Source organism: Simochromis diagramma, unplaced genomic scaffold (assembly GCF_900408965.1).
Source record: "Simochromis diagramma unplaced genomic scaffold, fSimDia1.1 OVJJ01000205.1, whole genome shotgun sequence".
Taxonomy (NCBI): Eukaryota; Metazoa; Chordata; class Actinopteri; order Cichliformes; family Cichlidae; genus Simochromis; species Simochromis diagramma.
The window spans coordinates 10,807,513-10,829,103 of NW_024386782.1; the positions used below are offsets into that span (position 1 = coordinate 10,807,513).

At 39.0% G+C, this 21,591-nt stretch overlaps 1 protein-coding gene across 3 annotated transcripts in view; it reads right to left on the reverse strand.

Annotated features, from left to right (window-relative positions):
- The window catches only part of tnn (tenascin N), a 40,631-nt gene extending 19,367 nt beyond the window's left edge, over window positions 1-21,264 (reverse strand). For all 3 annotated transcript variants that reach the window (XM_040021767.1, XM_040021766.1, XM_040021765.1), the window contains exons 1-8: window positions 21,104-21,264; window positions 11,987-12,195; window positions 11,705-11,896; window positions 11,119-11,586; window positions 6,527-6,660; window positions 6,290-6,419; window positions 3,703-3,885; window positions 2,033-2,122 (exon numbers count right to left, since the gene is read on the reverse strand). In XM_040021767.1, coding sequence (XP_039877701.1) covers window positions 2,033-2,122; window positions 3,703-3,885; window positions 6,290-6,419; window positions 6,527-6,660; window positions 11,119-11,586; window positions 11,705-11,896; window positions 11,987-12,182 — 1,393 coding nt within the window. In that variant the 5' untranslated portion in view covers window positions 12,183-12,195; window positions 21,104-21,264. The remainder of the gene's footprint in view (window positions 1-2,032; window positions 2,123-3,702; window positions 3,886-6,289; window positions 6,420-6,526; window positions 6,661-11,118; window positions 11,587-11,704; window positions 11,897-11,986; window positions 12,196-21,103) is intronic.
- Window positions 21,265-21,591: the final 327 nt, after the last annotated feature.

Here is a 21,591-nt window from a genome sequence, read left to right on the forward strand (position 1 = left end):
TGATGTGTTTATATGCCTCTTAAGCTTTGGACAGGTTATAGTAAGGATGACAAGTCTGGTCCTCAGTTTCTCTTTTCGTATGTTGTCGTTGGTGGCAATAAAATGAAAACATTCAGCCAAAAATTGTGCATATTCTGCAACATAAACATAAATCCAACATAAAAGTCACACCGGAAGTGCATAACGAGGCCCAGCTATAAATATCCACTGTCATTCTTTTATTTGCTATGTAATACCTTGTTATCAATAGTGCAGAAGGTAAACAACTATAAAAGGAGCCACAGCAAAATAAGTTTAGCAGGATGCCAATTGTGATGCGTGACAGACACTGCGAAAGAGACGATGAGAAGGCACATAGGACAGATGGCAACAGTGGAGAAACCTTTCAACTGTGGCGCTTACACAATATGTAAGATGGCAGCTGTAGTCTTAGAAGTACCTACCCAATAACGCATTACATAATGTCCCATAAATTGTTTCTTTATGACCCATTGTTTTTATATCCTGTCCTATTCCTGTTCTTAATTCCCCCTATAAATATCTTGATTTATCACTCGACTCTGGTTTTTTAGCTCTAATGCCAACACTTAGTGTCTTATTCTTCTTTATTACAGCTTCCTCTCTGTTTGTGTATTTTCAATATTCCCCCCCTCATGTTCCTTTTATCTCCTCCCGTGTATAACCCCGCTGCCCAAAGGCAACAGCATGTTCGGCGAGATAATAGGTGACTGTGCTCTCTGTTGCGCCATGCCAGTCATCGAGAAACTAGCACATCCTCTCTGCCAGACAGAGCTGAGGAGTATCCTCTTCAATCACCTCTAAGCCTTTTCGTGCTACACCTAAAATGAAGGATTGTAGCTGCTGGAGTGGAGACAAGCCACTGTCTGTCTGGTGTAGATTAGCCCATTCGCACACACACACATACACATACACGCACACACACTTATGCAGTTGCTGCAAAAGTAAGTGGCATACACACAGAAAAAAAGATTAGGGAAGACATGAGTTCTTGAGTACCTGACTGTCTTCAAAAGATGAGAGGTGAGTCTTGAAAATACCTTGCTAAGGCTGATGACTAAAAACCATTAAACTGGTTGCCTCAGTGTCTAAAAAAACAAAAATAACAACCCACCCACCCAAAATGAACAGACTTCAAACTGAAGAAAGCTTTAGAAGTGAGTAATCTCTAAAGAGAGGAGGAAAGATGGGAAGGTGAATGAGAGACAGAAAAGAAGATAATGGGAGAAACTGAAAACTTGTGGTGCCACTGTGGAGCATTTGGCGGTCTGTTAAATTATAACTATGTAGCAACTTAATGTCAAGAATGGCTGTGAAAGTAAAGAGTAAAAATGTATTCCTCATCACGTCCTAAAACCAGTCCAACTCACGCTAAGACCAAAATGCTAATATCCAACATTACCAGACTCTGTAAATCATGGACCTTCTCGCCCTGACTGTCAGGGAGCATCTCATAGTCATTACAGAATTCATATCATGTTTCCCCTCTGTGACCATGCTCACCACAACCATTACAGATTGCTCAGATTATTAGGTTGTAAATTCCAGCCCTCCATCCATAACCCACAATCCTGCCTCTTGCTGGCTGTATTCATTGTAATGTTATCACTGGCTCTGTAAGGATGGTAACAGCAGTTTGCATAATACTCCATAGCATTTTTGTGTATGACAGATTATGTGTTTTTCCTCTTAGCATCTGACCACAGGTGAATTATAGGTGACACAACAAGAGCTAAGCGCACTCATTGGTGGTACACCCAATTCAAAACTAAGTGGAATATGGTTTTCCTCGCTGTTTCTCTGATGTTTTTCTGTTCCAAGAGAGGCTGATCTATTATATTAAGTGTCATCCACAGTCAGACTTCTCCGGTGGTCACAGAAATGCAGTCTCAATGCAATTAATGTCAGGTAGCAGTCAATTTTGAGAAAATTGGGCCGACTTTATGCTAACTGATAATAAGGCACAGCAGTATGAGATTCAACAACTCGTGAATGCTGATGTGTTGACACTAACCTGTGGCACCGGTGACAGAAGAAGATTTGCCCCCATTGTTTCCCTTAATGGCCTGCACTGAGATGACATACTCTGTTCCTGGATACAAACCTGTGGGAAGAGACATTTAGTCTTAAAAGAAGCAAATGTCCATCAGTCTCTGATATAATGCTCCAAAACAAGAGATTTACAAACTTTGAGGAAAATCTTCAGTAGAAGTAGAAATTACTTTTCTGACTTTTCTCAATCAAATCCTTAAATTATGGGATCCCTTTTCTATTAGACTACATGAAATGTATATTATACCCACTTTCCTGGTAAAAGAACATTCACCCTCTATCAGTTTTACATATCAGAAAATTATATGAAAGAAATTCTGCTCCTTACCAGGTCATATACAACTCCAAATGAACTAGAAAATATGAGACATAAACCCATGTCATTATTTATTTATTTGTCATTATTTATTTTAACAAAAATTTAAGCCAAACCGCAGAAGTAGTGTATTTAATTTATACAATGCCAAGTAGGGGAAACATTCAGCCTGAGAAGGTCATTTCCAAATAAATCCAAGTTCATCATGTGAAAAAGATGATTCAGCAGAAAACATTGAAGACAGCTGCCAATCTTCTCAGGAGTGGACATCCAGCAAATTCCCCTCCCAAGGCCAGACCGTACAATGCAACAAACCCAAGAGCTGGCTCTCAGACAAACGGGCCTCAGTTAACATGTTAAATTTGAAGTTCATGACAGTACAATTAGAAAAAGACTGAACAAGCATGGCTTGTTTTGGAGGGTTGGCAGAAGAAAAAGTCTTCTTTCTAAAAAAAAAAACATGGCAGCGTAGCTCATGTTTGCAAAGTTACATCTGAACAAACAACAAGACCTCTGGAGCAATGTCCTTTGGACAGATCAGACGATGTCGAGATGTTTTTACATGATGCCTAGAGCCATGTTTGGTGAAAACCAGTCATAGCATGGATTGATTATTTGACTTGTTTTTGAATCATGGGATCTGGGCACCTTGAAGTCAAGGATTTGACCAGGAATTCCTCTGTATACCACAGAAATCAAGAAATGTGAGGCCGTGTGTTCAACAGTTAAAGCTTGGCTGAAACAGTCAGACTGAACTTAGTTTTTCTGCACTTTGGCTTTTAAATCATTTTGGTTTTTGTGAATTAAATAATGATGTTTAATATGTCATGTGTTGCTGTTCATCTCAGTTGTGTATTTACCTAATTAAGATCTGATAATAAATAAATAATTGTTTATTGTTTCGTGATATGTAAAACGTTTGAACGGACAGAGAGTGTACCTTCTTTTTACCATTGCTGTATACTGTGTGTTTATGAGATGATGTCATGTTCCATGTTTTTATATTCCAACATTATTAATATTTTTACCCTAAAGCTTAATTTGAACTGAATATTTAAAGTAACTGTGTCTGTATATGTAAGTTTTTGTAGCGCTTTTACAATATAAATCGCAAAGTAAAACCAGAAGATTATTTTAAATCAAATTGGATGACTATTTCAAGATTTATGTCCAAAAGCGTCCAATTCAAGATTCAAGAAACAAGGTTACGGGACTATTTACTTCTTATTGATTAGCTTAGAACCCGTAGCTTACTCTAATAGCACAACAGTTCGAGAAATACTTTTGTACATTGTTCACAAACTTGTAAGACTCACCCACAATAGTGTGTTTGGTGCGCGCCTCTTGGCTCCTCTGTACCTTCAGCTCCTCCTCTTGCCCTTCTGGGTCAGTGTGTGTAAGCCTGAAGTAATCCATCTCAGCTTGAGGGTTCTGCCAGTCCACCTCAATAGAGACCTCTGTCTGGCCAAGAACTCGGATACCATCAATAGTTGAGACATCTGGGAAGGGTGATACAAGGTTAGGTGGAACTGAGTGTACAGACATGAAGCTCAAACTTAGAAGTCTGCCTTAAAGCTTTTGCAAACAGAAGCATCTGCCTTGCTCTGCTTCCACATGTCCCCGAGCTAGACAATGATCTCCCAGCACACTGAAATGTGACATTTCTAGAAAAGAGAGCCAAGCAAGAATTCCGCCTCTGGCCATCTGCAAGATATTATAACCAAATAATAGACAAATATTTGTATTTGGCATGAAACAAATATTAAAATCACTCATGGGTGCATTTCTTTTTTCTTTTTTTTTTTTGACATCGCCAGCGTCATCTTAGAAAAGTGCATATAAAGGTTTATTGATGTTTTTTAAAGTAACCTTTGCGTACTCTGTGCTTTCCCACATTTAAAGTCACAGCATTCACACAATAAAGTCAGGATAAACTGGTTTAACATATCACCCAGCAGGACACACAAATTAAACACAGTCATGCGGGGTCCAATAGTCGAGAACGATCCTTGAGCAGTTCTGTAGACTAACATTTTACAGCTATTTGTAAAGTTGTGACATCTACTACACCTCAAGAATCAAACATCATAGTAATGCTTTAGTGCCGTCTACACTTTACACAGTGTACATTGTGACTTACTTTTATTTTTAAACTTTACATGTCACATGAGCATTTTCACTTCTACCTGTATGTAATTACTTTAAAACAACAGTAACAGCTCAAAGCAGCCGCCATGTCAAAACGCTTCAACCTCAATGATCAGATCCCCATGTTCCCCAGGATGGGGAATCAGCTGCTATAGATTTGGAGGTGATGGGAACGAGATAACAGAAAAGGAGGCGCACAAACCACAAAAAAAAAACCCAACCAAAAAACCAAAAAACCCAAAAAAAACCCAAAACAAAACAAATCAGAATAAGGGGAAAAACCACTAAAAAGAGGATCGAAGTTAAGGACATGCAATCCTGGTATCCTGGTATGAGTAGTAAAAAGAAGGGCATAGAGAAGATATCAGTGCATCATGAATGGTTCCTCACAGTCTGAGTCTATAGCAGCATAAATGAGGGATGAAGATTGAAGTCTGATGTGAAAAGTAGAGAGCGTGTCTGTATCGTGAACCCAAACTGGGAGTTGGTTCCACAGAAGATGGGCCTGATAGCTGGAGTCTCTGCCTCCCATTCTACTTTTAGATAATCAAATAACCGAAAATGAGCCCGCAGTCTTAGAGAGATATGCTCTGTTGGAAATATAACGATACTATGAGGTCTTTAAGATATGATGAAGCCTGATCATTCAGAACTTTGTATGCCACTGCATCCTCCCATCTCTCAGAATATTCTGAATAATTCAGACGTTAATTAGAGATATGCTTCTGCAATTTCATGAGGAAAAAGTGAGTTCCATCAAACAAAGCAAGCGTTACCAAATGAAAAGCTTCTTTTCATGCCAGCTGTTGTGCTTCCCAAAAGAAAACTTAAAAACATCCATCCAAACCCTCTTTTGAAGTAGATCATTGTTTGAAGTTAAAACAAAAAGTATGTACCAGTCTGTCTCACACAACAATAAGCCAGATGATGGCGTGGCTTCTTATGCCCATATGTGAAAGCTATGCTCTGTGAGGTTTTCCATGGTAAACCAATCTAACCACACTCCCACTTTCTGCACGTCTCGCTCACTCCCATCAATCCTGTCAAGCAATCTCTTTCTCTACACATCTGTGTCCCGCCACATCTGTGAGCAAGTTCATGGAGCCATTTCCTTGAGAATTAAAGGCTAACAAGCCAGTCTTTAATGAAACACTTAGTAATTAAAGTCTTCAGTCTGTTCATTGCTTTTTTACCATAGAATTTCTGTGAAAGACAAAGACGAATACAGGAACAATCGTGCTCATTCTACAAAAGTAACAGAGAAAATGAGGCAGGTTATCAATCCATGCCAGGTCCATATTTTCATTCCTGGACTCTACCAGAATCTGGAGTCAACATTCAATTTCTTTCGAGGAAAAAACAAGAAAAATCATCCTTTCCTAACACATTTTCAAGTTTCAGGACTTGATATTATTAATACGGTTGTTATTAATACCAGTGTTGAATTTTTGGCAGCATTTATGGTGTTTTAATGCTAAATCACACACACAATTACGTTTGACTTCAAATGCAACTATTTTATCCCGAGAAAATCTAACTTAATCCCTAAGACCAGCAGGCCACACCTGCCCTCAAAGCCACGGTAGTCTTTAATAGGTAACATCTGCCTTCACTTTAAACCACCAGCTCATTTAAAGGAAACATGCTGCGCACCGCCCAGTTCTGCTACAGCACTAATGTCTGTTAGTCTGAAAAATACTCATTTTAAAGCTCCGTATTTGTTTTTCTGTCCTGATCAGAGCCGTCTGTGCTCACCTGTGGTGGCTTCAATCTCGTCAGCTTCACTTTGGATGTCCTTAATCACCGCATGTACTTGGACAATGTAGGTAACCCCAGGAGTCAGTCCTGTGATGAGGTAGGAGTTCTCTGTGTTGGCGACCGAAATCTAATATGCAGTTGACGAGAAGAAGTTTGTAAGATGAAATAGGTAATATACTGTTTTTTGCTACAACCTGTATTTGACACAGAAATGATCAAAGTAGAAAAACCTACCTGCTCCTGCGCACCCTCGTCATTTTTCGGATAATATGTCAACACATAATACTCAGCCCCTTGAACGGATTCCCACTCAACCAGGAGAGAGACGTCAGTCACTTGGACCACCTGCAGACCCTGAGGTGCCAAGACTGAGAGAACAAAGAGATATACACCGAAGTCAGGAATTAACAGAATTTAACTGTTATTTTTATCAACAAGTCCGCTATCATGTCCACAAGTTCTTTTTCTGATTTTGTTATTCAGGCTTGCATTTTAATTTTTCTTTTTTGCTCGCTTCCCTGTCTTCTCTTCCTCTGTCTTGTCTATTTGTAGCTGTTGTTGTCCTCCTAAGGCCTCCACTATGAAGCAGGATTTCATCTTATCCATGTAACTTCAGGGTTAACCTTGGGTTAACTGGTGTTAAATCACTGCCTGTCCTGTAAAAGATCCCCCAGACCTCAGTGCTTGGATAGTGGCAGGGTTTAAAGTTTTTTTCTTCTCACCAACCAAACCGCACACACATTCATACGACACGTTTAATATTAAATTACTGAACACTGCATTGTCTACAGCAGCTGTGCTGCTTTAAGCCTTTTTCATATTGTTCCCATAATATGGTTTCAGCTTCCTTTGCAGTTGCTCTGCTGCCGTACACTTAGCTATATTTTTGATTTGACAGATGCTGCCAACACAGCAACGTTCATATGAATTTGCCAACTAGATTGATAAACTCCTGGTTGATAAACAGCTTGATAGCTTGACCGCTAGGGTCAGGATAATCGACCCCAGCCTACAAGGGCTTCACCACCTGACTGTTAGGATAAGTGAATACAGAAAATGAAAGCATAACCTGGATATGCTAAACTCACTTCGTACTACAAGGCCCTGAGGGGGGTGTACTATGAAGGAAATTAAACATAGATAGGTTTTCTTCGAGTTAGCTGGGTCAACAAAACCCCAAGCCCTAGACAGAGATAACACATATCACGGTGATCTTTTATCAACTTTCTCTGTGAAACTGGGTTTTCTTAAAGTTTTAAAACTTTAAGTTTGACATAAATTGCTATCTTATTAATCTTGCCTTGTACTGTAGTACAGCTCTGTGGTTTCCAAATGTTGATTTATTTTGTTTTTCCCTGTGTGTTTTTTGTGCTTTTACTTCCTGTCTTTGCTTTCCCTGCCGTGAGCTCTGTCAGGACATCTATTTTAACAACCTGTGTTTCCTGGTTGTCTTGTGTTTCTCACATTCGTCTTTGGATTTCAGTTCTTTGTGCCTGGCATTATGTTGAATTTGCCAATAAAGCCTATTGTCAGTCCCCACAAACACCTTCACTGCGCTGCATAACACCTACACTTATTCAATCTACCAAAAGGCTTAAATCTTTTTTTTCTCAGTTGATTGTCAAAGAACCAACAAATCATGAACACGGCAAAATAGGTGTTTTGTTTTGTTTTTTTACTCTAAATGGAAAGAAAGACTCTTTTAAAGTGCTTCTCTGGCCATTCTGGAAAAACATGGTGGGGGAGCTAAGAGTAAAAACAAACCAAAACCGCAGCCAAAACACAGAAGACGACATGTCAGCCGTGTTGGGGAGTGAGGCTTTTTAAAGGCAAGGTGAGCTTTTGTGGGTATGATAGAGGGAAATAAAATGGCAGACTGTATAGATTTTTTTTAAAAGAAAAAGCAAAACATGGCGTGCAAGTAAAAGCTTATTACAAGGGAAAATGAGAAATGTGAAATGAGTGGTTATGGGGTCCACTATAGCTTTGGCAAGCAAGGAATTCACATAAGATTTAGATGCTGTTCCACAAGGTAAAGTCAGGAAGCTCGATGTTTTTCTTCAAATGCAGCAGTCTTTTTCCATCAAGGAACAGTTAAAATCCTCCTGTTGCTAATCCAGGCATGACTATCAACCATCTTTGCCCTTAAATATTATTTCAGAACAGCTGGTGTGAATACATTTGCATAATAAGATTGGAAAAGCAGAAAATAATGGTGATTTGTGCCTTTTCGGCTTAAGAATCAGCAAAATGCTATCAGAGGAAGAAAATTTTACTGAAACGACACGTCTGGACTTCTTTGAGAAATTTGATTTTTTATGTGCTATCATCTTTCCTGTCTGTAGCTTGATATTTTAGAGGAAATCCTGATCCAGCTCATTAAAAGAGAACTGGTAAGGAAAAAATGGCTAAATATGGTTTAAAGTCAACTTTTCTAAATGTGCTTTATAATAAAAGGAAACATTTTAGAGGCCACGAAAAAATAAAGGATAATAAGCTAAATACAGACCATCTGCATTATGTTGAGAAAGCTTTAATAATCTCACCTGTATTATATTCAGATTACCTCATTAAATTTGGTTGCATTTTTACTAAATCTTCTGGATTGACATAAACTGAGGCTAAGAAAACTATTCCGACTGTGCAAGGGCTGCTGATTTCTAAGCCATGAGGCTTCTGCCTTTGATGGTTAAGAACACAAAAGAAAACATTAAAGTGTGCCTCACTGGAAAGGACAGAAACTGTATCTAAACCCATACTTCAAGAGTATTGTTCCCATCAGCGCCCAAAAAACAGATTGGCATCCATCAGCCAGGTGTTGAAATGGCAAATAGCCACATAAAACAAAGAACGCGCCAACTGTTTTGCTTTTGTGCTCTTCCTCTCAGCCTTCTTATTACCGCTAACACCTAAAATCAACACAGGGTTTTTTTTTTCTTACCTCCCACTTTCCCTTCTTGCCTGACTTTTCCTCTGACACGGCGCCACTGTTGATGTTGGACTCCATTCAACAGCACCTAAACACGAAGCTACAGATCTGTTCTCTACCTCTGTGGTATGAAACACAGCTTGAAGAAATGGAATCGTCATCTACGGTTTGACATTTCTGACCTGCTACTGTGAAGTCTGAAACATTTATGGTTCACGGAGCTGCATTTGATGGATCCAGTTGACTTAAAAAAAAAAAAAAGAGGGCTTTAAAACACATGCTTTGTGCTCTTGATTAAATACAGAGGAAAAACATGCCAAGACAACCATAGACAGATGTTAGCGTATAAATAGAATACTATTTCAAATGTAAGAGATCAATGCTATGAAAAAAATAAAAGTGCCATTCACTTGCAGCCAAATGTTCAATATCTCTGCAGAATTGACTGTCACAGTGGGAATTCAGTGCTCATGCCTGGCAGCTGCTGCTCACGTTTCTGCTTTCCTGGCCTTAAATTGCTGTAAAATGCAATTTTGTACTCTGCTCCTCGGGCAGCACAGCAACAGTGATTTGGCGAGCAGTGCATTTAGCAGGAAAGGTGATGATTCTTCTGCAGGGTAAAAGCCAGATGAAGCCCTGAAAGACTGATGGGTATTCTTATATTTCTGTGGTATTATGTGACCTGATGTTATAGGTTGTCTGGAGGCCAAAAATGCAGTGGTCATCAGGTCAGCCCACTGAAAGCGCCCCGTCGGCTGATATCTCTGAAATAACTGTCGGGAGATATGCTTTGAATTCCATAGTAGGTTTGGTCAGAAACCCTTCAGCATCACTGAGCTGACTAATAGTTAACTGTAGGGGTTTACTGGCTAAGAGTGGCTTTTGAGGCAGCTCTTAAAGTTCAAGCACCATCAGGGACTCTGCTGCAGGTCATTACTGCATTTTAAAAAAGCTAAAGTACCAAAAAGTACAGAGCCAGTGGAGGAGGCTATAGGGGCTGTGAAGAAAGCTGTGAAGATAACAGCTGGGCTCCAATGACTAGTTTAATTTTAGTAAAAATATCTTCTTTCGTTTTTTTTAGCAGAGCAAGGTGCAGCTGTTGAGCAGGGATCTTAAGCGGCTGATGACAAGATGTAACAGCAAATACTAAAACAGGCTGGTTGAAAAACTTTTTCTGCCCTGTAGCTGCACCTATATGAATATGACTTGATATTACTTGTAAGGTAATTGCCATTCAGTTGATGTATGACCCTGGACACTTGTACATGAATCACACAGATGGTAGGAGATAGATGATTAAAGCCCAAACTGCACTGCTTTGGCTCTTGCGAATCATTCAGTCTGGGCATGAAAATGCTACTAAAAGGATGCATATGGAAATTTATATGAAGGTGAACAGGTCATTAGGGCCAAGTGTTATATTTTTTAACGGTCCCTGAGCTGCTTGTAGCATCTGTGCTTCGTGACATAGCACTTAAAATTCTCAGGTTAATGTTAGTGCCATAGAGGTGACTGTAGAAATGTGACTTTTCAGTCTCAAGTGAAAAATGCAAGTTTGGGTCACATAAAGTTAATATCCACACCTCGATGCACATAAAGTTCACTTCTTCTTTTTTTTAACTGTGATTTTTCTGCAAAACTCCCCAAGCTATGTCTTTTAGTTACTTTGATCTTTAGTAGGCTGGACGAGTGAAGCTATATGATAAATGTGTCAGATTACTGAAAAGGTTTTTATTAAATTTCAGTAAATGTCTTCCTATGTCCTTCTTCACATTTTCAAGCCGTCCACTGGGCCAGATTGGAGTCGCTGCCAGGCCGATTCGGGCCACCGGGCCTTAAGTTTGACGCCCTTGTGTTAAAGTTTGCAAAGCATCAACAGAAATCATGTTAAGCTTACCTAACGAACAGTCCTCCCCGTAAAAGCCGTCATCACAGATGCACTTGCCGTTCACACAATGGCCATTATCTGTGCAGTCATTGGGACACTTCTGGTTGCTGCAATCCTCACCAGCGAAGTGTGAGAAGCACACACATTTCCCGTCTACACACTGGCCCTTGTCATTGCAGTTGTTTGGACAGGCCAGTTCGCTGCAGTCTTCTCCGGTGTAGCCCTCATAGCACACGCACTGACCATCCACGCATCGGCCATTGTCATTGCAGTTGTCTGGACATGTCAGCTCACTGCAGTCTTCTCCGGTGTAGCCCTCATGGCAGACGCACCGGCCATCTACGCATCGGCCATTGTCGTTGCACTCATCTGGGCAGGAGGATTCAGAACAGTCGGGGCCTTCCCATCCTACGTTACAGAGGCAGCTGCAGGTGTCGTGTTGGTAGGTACCATGGCCACTACAGCTTTTGTCCACGCCTTGATAAAGAGATACGCCAACACAGAGAGAGTGAAAAGAAGTGAGTAAAGAAGAAACGTTCAGTTCATCATGGAAAGTCCCCAGCAGCCTAGTCTATCATGTCATGTCATGGCCTACCTGCAGCACCACAGCATCCCTGTGCACACTGGGTCTTAAGGTAGTTGACTTCTTCTTCGAGTCCATTGACTCTGTAAAGCAAAGACTTAAAGCTTTCTGAATCCTCGCAGTCACATCTGGGTGACTGCAGCTTGATGTTGTGTCTGAAGATAATGTCATTGTTTCCATTTTTTGTGGTCTCCATCTGCAGACCTGCAAAATGGATATCTTTGTTAAGTTCATGCTGCTACACCTATCTGTTGCTCTTCACTCTTAATCTCTCAGTTATATCTTTCTTATGACCTGTTTCATCCTGTGTTGATATGTGTTGTAGGTTGCAGCTGGTGCTCCCCGGGATGTCAATTTTATAGATGTGGCTCAAGGTGACTTCCTGCTCTGCAGCTGAGGGGTCTGGCTGGGTGTCAGCAGAACTTGTGCGTGACCATGTGCAGAGTAGGGCCAGCAGGCACAGGGCCCTCCACAGGGGTCTAGCGGTCATTGCTAGTGGTACACTGTTCCAAAAAATAGTAATGTCAAAGTATCTTACTGTATATTTTACAGTTTTGTACTGTCTTTCTAGAAAATCATTAAATTTACGTAAGTAGACTGTGATTTTACATGTCGAAGGTAAAATAACATAACATCACTGTAAATATAGTAAAACACAATTTACTTCATATTCATTTTACATATGCATATTTAGATTGTAAAAATACATTCAGAAATGTATCATAATTTCACAAATATTTGTCTGTAATGTGAGAGAATGATCTGTTAAATTCAAATGTAATACTATGGAAAAATATATAAAATGATCGAAAATTAATGAGAATAATCAATAATTAAAGGAGTATTTGAATTATAATTTTGCTGAAAATTTCATGTCATCTAGGTCTGACTCAATAATTCAGAGGTAACAAGTGAAAATATGATTAATAGGAATAAAAACTAAAAAAAACATATAAAACATTGCACTGCCACGCTGTGCTAATTATATAATTTAAATAATAAATGTAGAGGTAGGAATTGCAATTAATATAAATCTCGAAGTATTCACAACATTCCTGAACAGAAATAGGCCTCTGCACCTGGGGTGAGGGTGTGGCCATGAAAACAATGTGACATGCCATTGGATGTTGGGACACATAATAACATGACGCTAAGCATCGGCCAATGAATGTGAACTAACAACCACAAGGTCGCGGGTATGGCTGCACTGTCGGAAAAAATCCTAATATAAAAGTATTTTACTGTGCGTTTTACAGTTTTGTTCTGTTCTTCTAAAGTTACGTAAATAGACTGTGATAGACATTTCAAATGTAAATTAATGTTAAATCACTGTAATGTAATAAAACATAATTTTCATGATTATTAAATGTATCTGTCTGTACACATGCATATTTAGATTGTTAAAATACATTCACAAATGTATCATGATCTCACAAATATCTGTCCGTTATTTGAAAGATTGAACTGTTGAATTCAAATGTAATGCTATGGAAACGTATATAACATGATTCCTATAAGCTTGTGTTACATCACATAAGTATTATTAGTATCACCTACTGCTGATGGCCAGAGGGGCCGATGGTGCGATATGGCAGCCTCGCCTCTGTCCCAGGGCATGCAATCCATTATTATTTAAACCAATTGTTAACTGTATATTTCTATACATTTACGTATTATGATTCATATGACCTTGTTTATAGGTAATTTCATTGTTTGATCACGTTAAAATGTTCCTAATTTAATGTCTAAAAGCACTTGGAAAAGGCAGAATCCCATGTAAAATTAGAGCAACAAACTGTATTTTCATTACTGAAAATAACTGTATTTTCATGAGAAAGTTATTTTCTGTTATTTTACGGTAGTATTTTGGCGCCCAGCTGCCGGAATATTACCGTTTTTTTAGGATTTGTTTTGTTTAACAGTGTATTTGTGCAACTGAGGTCACTTATTTTTTATGTTTCAACATATAAAACAGCTCTGACATGCAAAAATTAAATCAACATTCGGGAACTTGTTCACTTTCAGTCTGAGAGTTTGTTGCTGGCAGGTTTGGTTAAGCTGTCATACTTTGTTACTCCACCTACTTCGTTCATCTTGTGACACACAGTTACCCCATAACCATTTTCCCTATACACAATCACTGGATAAGGACCAGCTGTAAAATTGTTACTAGATCTTCAGTTTCAAAACTCCCTCTGAATATATCTTTTTACCATTAGAATTTGTTGCCTTTGGCCCGGCAAGATTTGGAAAATGTCATGAAGTGTCTTAAAGAACTGACATGAATCAGTGGACTCTGTTAGCAGAGGTTGCACATAGTCTAACAATGACTGGATATGGACTCGACGTGTGTGTTCTATGGTCTGAAGATCCCAGGAGTGTGAGGAAGCCCATGGAAACATGGCAGACAGTTTTTCTTCATGTGTGTGGGGTACTCCCTTCTGAATTATACGTGTACAAAAAAAAATCTTCTTATGAAAAGAATACAAAATGTGGTAGAACTTATTAGCTAAGCTTGGAAAAAAATACTAACTACCTCATAATCATCTTTCCTTTAACAACAGTGCTGCATCTTACATATCTTCAAGCATAAAAATAACAAAACTCCAATGGTATCAGCTTTGTCTTGTTCATACAGTCACAGAAAAGGGAATTGTAGTTTTACATATCAACACATAAAAAAAATAAGCTCATTCTGAGTAGGTTTTGAAATCAAGCTGTGTTGTTGTTTTTGTTTTAGTTATTTATTTAAGCCAAAATGCATGAGCTATAAGTGAAAAATTAAGCATACCCCATGATTCAACAGCTTATAGGTGGACGGATTGTGTTCTGAGTTCAGATTGTTAATGCTAATGGAAGCAGAAAGTGTGGACTTAATTTTTCATATGCTGCTTCTGTATTTTGGCTTCATTTTATAATGAACTGACATGTAAAACCTTGTAACTGAAAGAGGATGTACTTTTTTGCCATGGCATTTTATACAGTGAAATGTAATAAGTGAATTTAAAAAAATTGATGTAGTTGTAATAAATAAATAAATATATTTGACAAAAAAGGTTAAAACAGCTGGACAGAACATTATTTTGCAACATAAGAGAAAAATCCAACTTAAACACCAAATCTCTTTTTAAAGCAGAATTCGTGCGTGTGTGGTTAGTCAAACAGAAATTATATCTCATACTGGGGGGCCTAGGAGTCTTGGGCCCTCCAGACAGTTGCCTGCTAGTCTGTGTTTGAAATCAAAGACAATAACGTTAAACACCTCACAGCTCAGTGTGAGGTACATCAAATTTACTTCGAGGACTCTCACATTGGCATGAGCAAACGCATATGGAGATGAAATATCCCATCTGTTTTTTAGTGCTGGACTATATACATTTTGTACAGACTGTATCTTTGGCAATAACTGTGTGTAACAAACCCCTGAAACTGTAGGCGTCTGTTGTTGCGCCTGACTGAACCTGTGTCTCGTGGCTGACAAAGGCACAGATTTGTACCTTCAACAGTGTTTTATACAGAGCTGAGGACAGAAATACATAAGTTACATTAGATTCACTGGGGCAGACTACTGTATATTTAATCACAAGAAACCTGAACCATTGTGTCACCCTGTGTGTGTCGTAATGGAGCTCTCATTCCACAGTGTGGCAGTAGAAAGTGAATAGTCATCACTTTGGCAGAGATCGTAAACCATAAATTGTGCTCAGTCAGGCATTTCAAAGCTTCAGCGAATGCAGAAGCTTGTCCTCGGTGATGATGTCATTGTGTCTAATGACAGTGATGTCATGTGAACTTAAAACCTTGCAGCGGCTTCCCCGGGAAGCTAAATTACATGCTTTCAAAATAGAAATCCTGCTTAAGCTTCAATAGCCCTTTTGCCGGACTTTGGTTTGAATTAAACCTTATGGTACAAAAGTTTAAAAGGTGGTTTGAAGGAACACATGAGCTAACTGTGCTGAGCTCATGTGGTCTATGGAAACACAAAACCTCTAATCAAGTGAAGAAGAAAGAAGAAGAAATGGTGTCATGTTTGATAAATGGAAACTCTGTAGCATCAGACAATTGCATAGAAGCTTAAAGTGGATACATTTCCTGTCATACACTACAATATTGAATGCAAATGGTCAACATGGATAAAGTTTTAATTACTGAGGTCAGCGTATGTGCAAATAATCCATATGAACCAAAATTTCCTTACTATGGTCAGACATACAGCTCTGGTTGTGAGCACAGCAACCCCACCCTCTGCTTATGAGGGGCAGCCAATCAGGTTTGCTTAAAGGGGGAGGAGCTGAAACAGCAGCTTTCAGAGTGTATACATGGCTTCAGTCTCACAGGCCTATACTATTCATGTAAACTGAGTGGCTCCACTGGGTCCAATACAGGACCAAATATACTACTGCACAAATAAAACCAGCAAATATTTCTCAGGCTTTTCCGGCGTGTCACGATACACAAAAATAACTATTATTCAGTTTTATTTCAGTGTTTTAGCTCAACTTTACTATAAATTATAAACTCTAAGAGCTGGGCAAAAACAGCTCTCTTATTTTGAGATTTATTCCTGCGTTTGCTCAAAATGTGAAATTTTGAAGTGGAAAAAATGTATGACTTGGAAATCTATCAAAACATTTTCTCTTTGAGCATCAAAGACTAAAACAGCTGGAAAAGTTAAAAAATAATGTGCAGACAGAGAAACTAATACTTAAAATCCCATTAGACATTGAGAGAGAGCATTGGCCAGAATATTAAGTTGTCAACAAGCAGAACTAAAAACCTGCCAATACCATGATGACACCATTATCAGATTAACATATAATCTAAGCAGGGATCCTAGGAAACTGAGAATATGACAATATCTGACATTTTGAGTTACAGTTGAGTTACATGCTGTTATACGTGACATATTTTCAAACTCTAAAGTGGAAAGCTTCTCTTCATCGAGTCAACACATTTTATTTTGAGTTAAGTGCTGGAATATGAGTTCTAGCTCAAATGAATGCACACAACTCAAGTAGGTTTGTGATTCAGAATTCCCAGTGCTTTTTTTAGGGAGGCAAATGCACGTGCAATTATCATGACCAGTTCAAACTCAGTATATCCAGCTTGGTTATTTTAGCTGTGTATTTAACTACTGCTGGTCAAAGGCTTGAGGTCAGAGACCGGTGCCTGTGCAAACAATCCAAGCTATGACATCACAGACATGCTGTGTCTTTTACCCTATGCTGTGGTGAAAAACTAGACCTTAGAAGGTCTTTTGTCAATGGCCAAATCTTAGGATTGTAAAACTGAGATTAAGGCCTTAAGACAGGAAAATGGAAATAAAGTGAGGGGTATGGAGAGCGGAAAACAGGATCGAGAATCAGATGGATCAGTGGGTGAGGGAGAGTGAATAGGTAAGAGAAGAAGTGATGGAGAGTTGTGTGTTGGAATCACTGACACTCTAGCAGTTAGCCACATTACAGATGGTATAGTATGGTGTGTAATAGCACTGAGCACGGGCTCACAGAGATGCTTAACAAGCATGTTTATAGCTCCCTGTCAAGGTTTTATTTGATGCTTGCCTTTTTCAAGGCCTTTTCTTATTTCTCTTGGAGGAGATTGCAGTGTGACTTTCCAAGCATAGCACAGGGTCGTGTCTGACTGCTGAGACTGTCCTCATGTTGGAAAGACAGACAGATGGAGGAATTAATGGAGAAAGGAAATGGGATAAAGAGGGAAGTGGGGCAGTTACATTTGAATGGATGGATGGATGGATGGACACCAGTTGGGCTAAAAAAAACAAACAAAACGGAGCCAGTGCTACAGTGTGAAAAAACTGCAGTTCTTTGAAAAGTGTTGGTTCCAACACTGCTTGACCATTTTGCACAAAAAATGTTACTGCTCAAAGTTTGGACACATGCAGTTTATTGCTTGCTGTGAAATTTTAGTTTCATATGTTACACTGTTTTTGTAGTATTTGTATTTATTTTTGTCCTAAGTCTCATCTACCCACCTTCTTTCTTTTTCTTTTCTTTTCTTTTCTTTTTTTTTCATTGACATCTGAGGCCATGTTTGAACATGAATCACTCAAAAAGTATTAAAGATAGAAGCCTGAAATTGTCACAGGTCTTTCTGATCGTAATGTTAAATCTCGATCTGTAATTTGAGATAGCTGCTTCAAAAAAGGTCTGAGTACTGGCTAGTTGAATTATGTATTTAAAAAGTTAAAGCAGTTCTGTGTGAGTCTCGTATTTGAGCACACACTAATAAAACAAATCACATTGCGAAGAGTAATTGTGTCAAGTTTTGAAAGTTATATAATTAGTAATCTAGGGTTTCACAATATTGCACCATAAAACATGTATAGTCCGTTTAACATCAAATTCTCAGCGTCATAAATGAAAATATTGCTATTTTGATTCAACTTTCATGCTGGTTTGAGCAAATCTGAACAGTTGGACCACAAAAAACATAAAATATCAGGAGCTAGTCTATTTTAAAAAGACTGGAATTTCCAGATGGTACTGTAATTATAAGTGAAAAAATTAGTTTGTTCAGTGTTTTCATATTTTTCATTTTCCAGACCCTCTTTGTAAGCGTGCACATTGATGCACTTTCAGCTCTGAAACACAGGCAGGTTTAAAGCCTGTTACAAAATGTTATCTATAGCTAATTTTACCTTTTTTTTCTTTACAACTCATCCTGTTGGACTTTCCATAAAGCTAGTGATGTGTTTTGATTGAAAGGTACTGTCCGCGAGGCCTCACCTTCCTAATTCAACTTACCGAACTGCTGTCCATTTTGTAGCATAGGAAATTTTTTGTACGCTTTGTAGTGCAGACTGTGGGTTCCAGTTTTGCTGTTTGAAATTCAAGTATTTTATTAACTCACCTACCTTATTAAAATCACATAACAACTCCCTGTCATCCAAATATGGTTACTTTTGGCTCCAAAAGGCAACAATGAGGAAGCCAAAACACTAATGTAGATGTTTCAGTACTGCTGGTTGACATCAGAGTGACTAATCCCATCTTAATTTACAGTCTGTGAGAGAAATAGAAGATGGATGATGGATAATTGGCATATGAATGTATAAATGTGAAGGACAGTATAGAACAAATATGCCGTTATGATTTATTAGGTACCAATCATTCACTCCACTAATGGACAAGTGGAAGAGGGGGTGATTAAAAGTAAACTGACAGGCAAGATTAAATATCAATGAATGAAACAGATGGGATCTAAATAAAGGTGTAGAATTCAATATCTGCCATGACATAAACCATGATATATTTTCAATTATTCTAAAAGTGAGCTTTCTGGCTTTGGCGTCCAGTTGATTTGGAAACATAATTCAGCTGACTGCCAGTAATGACTCTAGACTGCAGGATAAAGCAGGGAAACCGATGGGCTTTCCACATGGGTCATTCGGCATTTCATTATGGCTTTCAAGCCAACACAAACCTAATTCAGAGTGTTCGTAAACACAGTCCTTCCTGACAATGACTTTCCTTTGAAAGCAACGCTGTGTTAGTAGTGTTTGCTGATATAATATTTGTTCACTCTGCCCATCTGTGTACTGTTTATGAAACTTGGTATTTATGGCCTCCAGAAGCAGTGGAGGAGCCCTCCAAAGGTAACAAGAGAAATGTATTCGACCTGAGACAAGACTGTCTGGACTGGCAGACACTTTTCACTAAAGGCTGCTTGACAAGCTGTAAGGGATGATTGTGCATTTGTGTGTTTCTCTGTCAAAGCCTTTGAAACCTCACCGTGTTAAACAATAGGCCACACGAATACAGAGAAAGGGGAGAAAAGGCAACTGCACATAAAAAGAAAAACAAACAGCTGCAGAGGAAAGCTTGTATCGGGAATACAGACTCCGAGAGAGAAACGTGAAGTAGAATAAGACCTGGTCAGTCTTTGCACATTTGCCCTACCCTCTCTAGAGAGCCATTAAATATCAGACAAAAGGCTGACTGTTTCACCGGATTTCAACTTTTGACTAATCTCTATGGAACAAACCGACATGCCGGAGGATGAGAAGAGGTAAGGTCGTGCCTCATGTGTGGTTGCAAACTTCTAGACGTTCCTCTCCCTTCCTCTCTTCCTTTCACACATGGCAACTCGCAGACAGAACATGGAAACGAAAATGAATAAAACAAAGCTGAAAGCAATTATCGTCTGAGAGCAGAGCTCATATCTTCACGATTCTGTCTGTCTCCTACTGATACATAGACCACAAGGAGACCTCGATAAGGACCTCGCTTCATCAGAACCGCAGAGACTTAATTCCCCTCAGTGGGCTGACAGAAGAACCCAGTGAAAAGGCAATAATAAAGCAGCTAAATACCTGACATAGATTAGCTTTTCTAATAATAAAAGTGTTTTCAGTAGCTTTGCAGTAAGGTCATTTTCAGGCGGTTTGAGTAAATAAAATGACTGATGTTTCCATGAAAGCAGTAACATTATGCAATGTGAACACATTTTATAACCCACCCACTCAGGGTTGTGGGTCTCTCTCTCTCTCTATCATTTTGCATGGCTCAAGGCCCACATCTGTAGCTCATTTTGCGAGGGCTTCTGTGAATTCGCGGTGCCAGTACAGTAGCATAAAAGGTAAATCTACTGGATCAACAGTCCTGCGAGAACATTTCTCACCTCAGCACATAATTGAATACTAATAATTTTTGTTATTATCATAGAGGAAAATCTATAATGGCAGCTTCATTGTCAAACAGCACGGGATTATCATAACAACAATCATATTCATGATATGAAATTAATATTTTTAATACACCGTTAGAAAAACTGAGGCTGTCACAGTTACTCTGATGGGAAAATAATCACACTGATCACATTTATACTACGTTAAGACGATCTATCTATTTTTTTTCATTCATAAATGTTTACCTGAACGCATGTTCTTCATATTTCAATGAAATACACTAAGTATGCTTTGATTATGCAAATTAAGCATGAAATGCTCACAGGAAGTTGTTGATCGTGTCAAATATCATCATAAATCAGTCTGTATCGCTTACCAAGTTTTACAAAACCTTCTCTTAAACCAAGTCCTGCAAAGCAAGCCCAGACTAACGCAAGAACAGCTTCAGTCCTGGGACACTTGATAAATTCTGGGTCTCACTTTAGCTCATTTGCTGTCATGTAACTAACAGCAGAAAATCTGACGTTGTGTCTCATTATCGCCCCTCAAACCTTCTGAGTAAAAAAGAGGTAAACAGGGTTCTAAAAATAAGGGAAAGGCTAAAGGAAGGTAGAACAGACAAAAAGAAATGCACAAATAAAAATATCCTAAGCAAGAGTGAAGCAATATTTGAATCCTCCAAAAAAGAAAAGGAGCATATAGTTAACGTATCTAAGTTAGAAATGGCACTTAAAAATGAAAAGAATATGAATATGTCTTACCCTTGGGGGGAGCTTTGTTAACTTTCTCTCCTTTCTACCTTTCTTCTTTCTGACTTTTCTCTGACGGACCGAGTGTCACTCAGCAACTCTCTCTCTCTACCACCTGCTGACAGGCCAGGGCCAACGAGTCAAGGATCTCTGCACTGCCAGCGCTCTCTCCCTCCCTCCCTCTACAACTGTTAAAATCTCCTCTAAATGCCTGTAGGCCAATGGGCAGTTAGTTGGGGAGTGTCTGCTCTCCCCCATCCGCTCAAGTGATTAAAACAAAAATGGGGGACAAGAGAAGGAGATAATGAGTTGCATTTACTTCTGTTTACCTCGTGTCTCTTATCACTCGTAGTTCTCATTCGTCTCAACACTCTCATTCCTTTATTTTTTCCTCCCTGTGTGAGTTTAGTTACGCTAGCAGAGGGCCAGCAGCGGGAGTTAAATTTAATCTCTATAGCAGAGATAGTAGCATTTAAGACACAGTAACTGAGTAGAGGTTG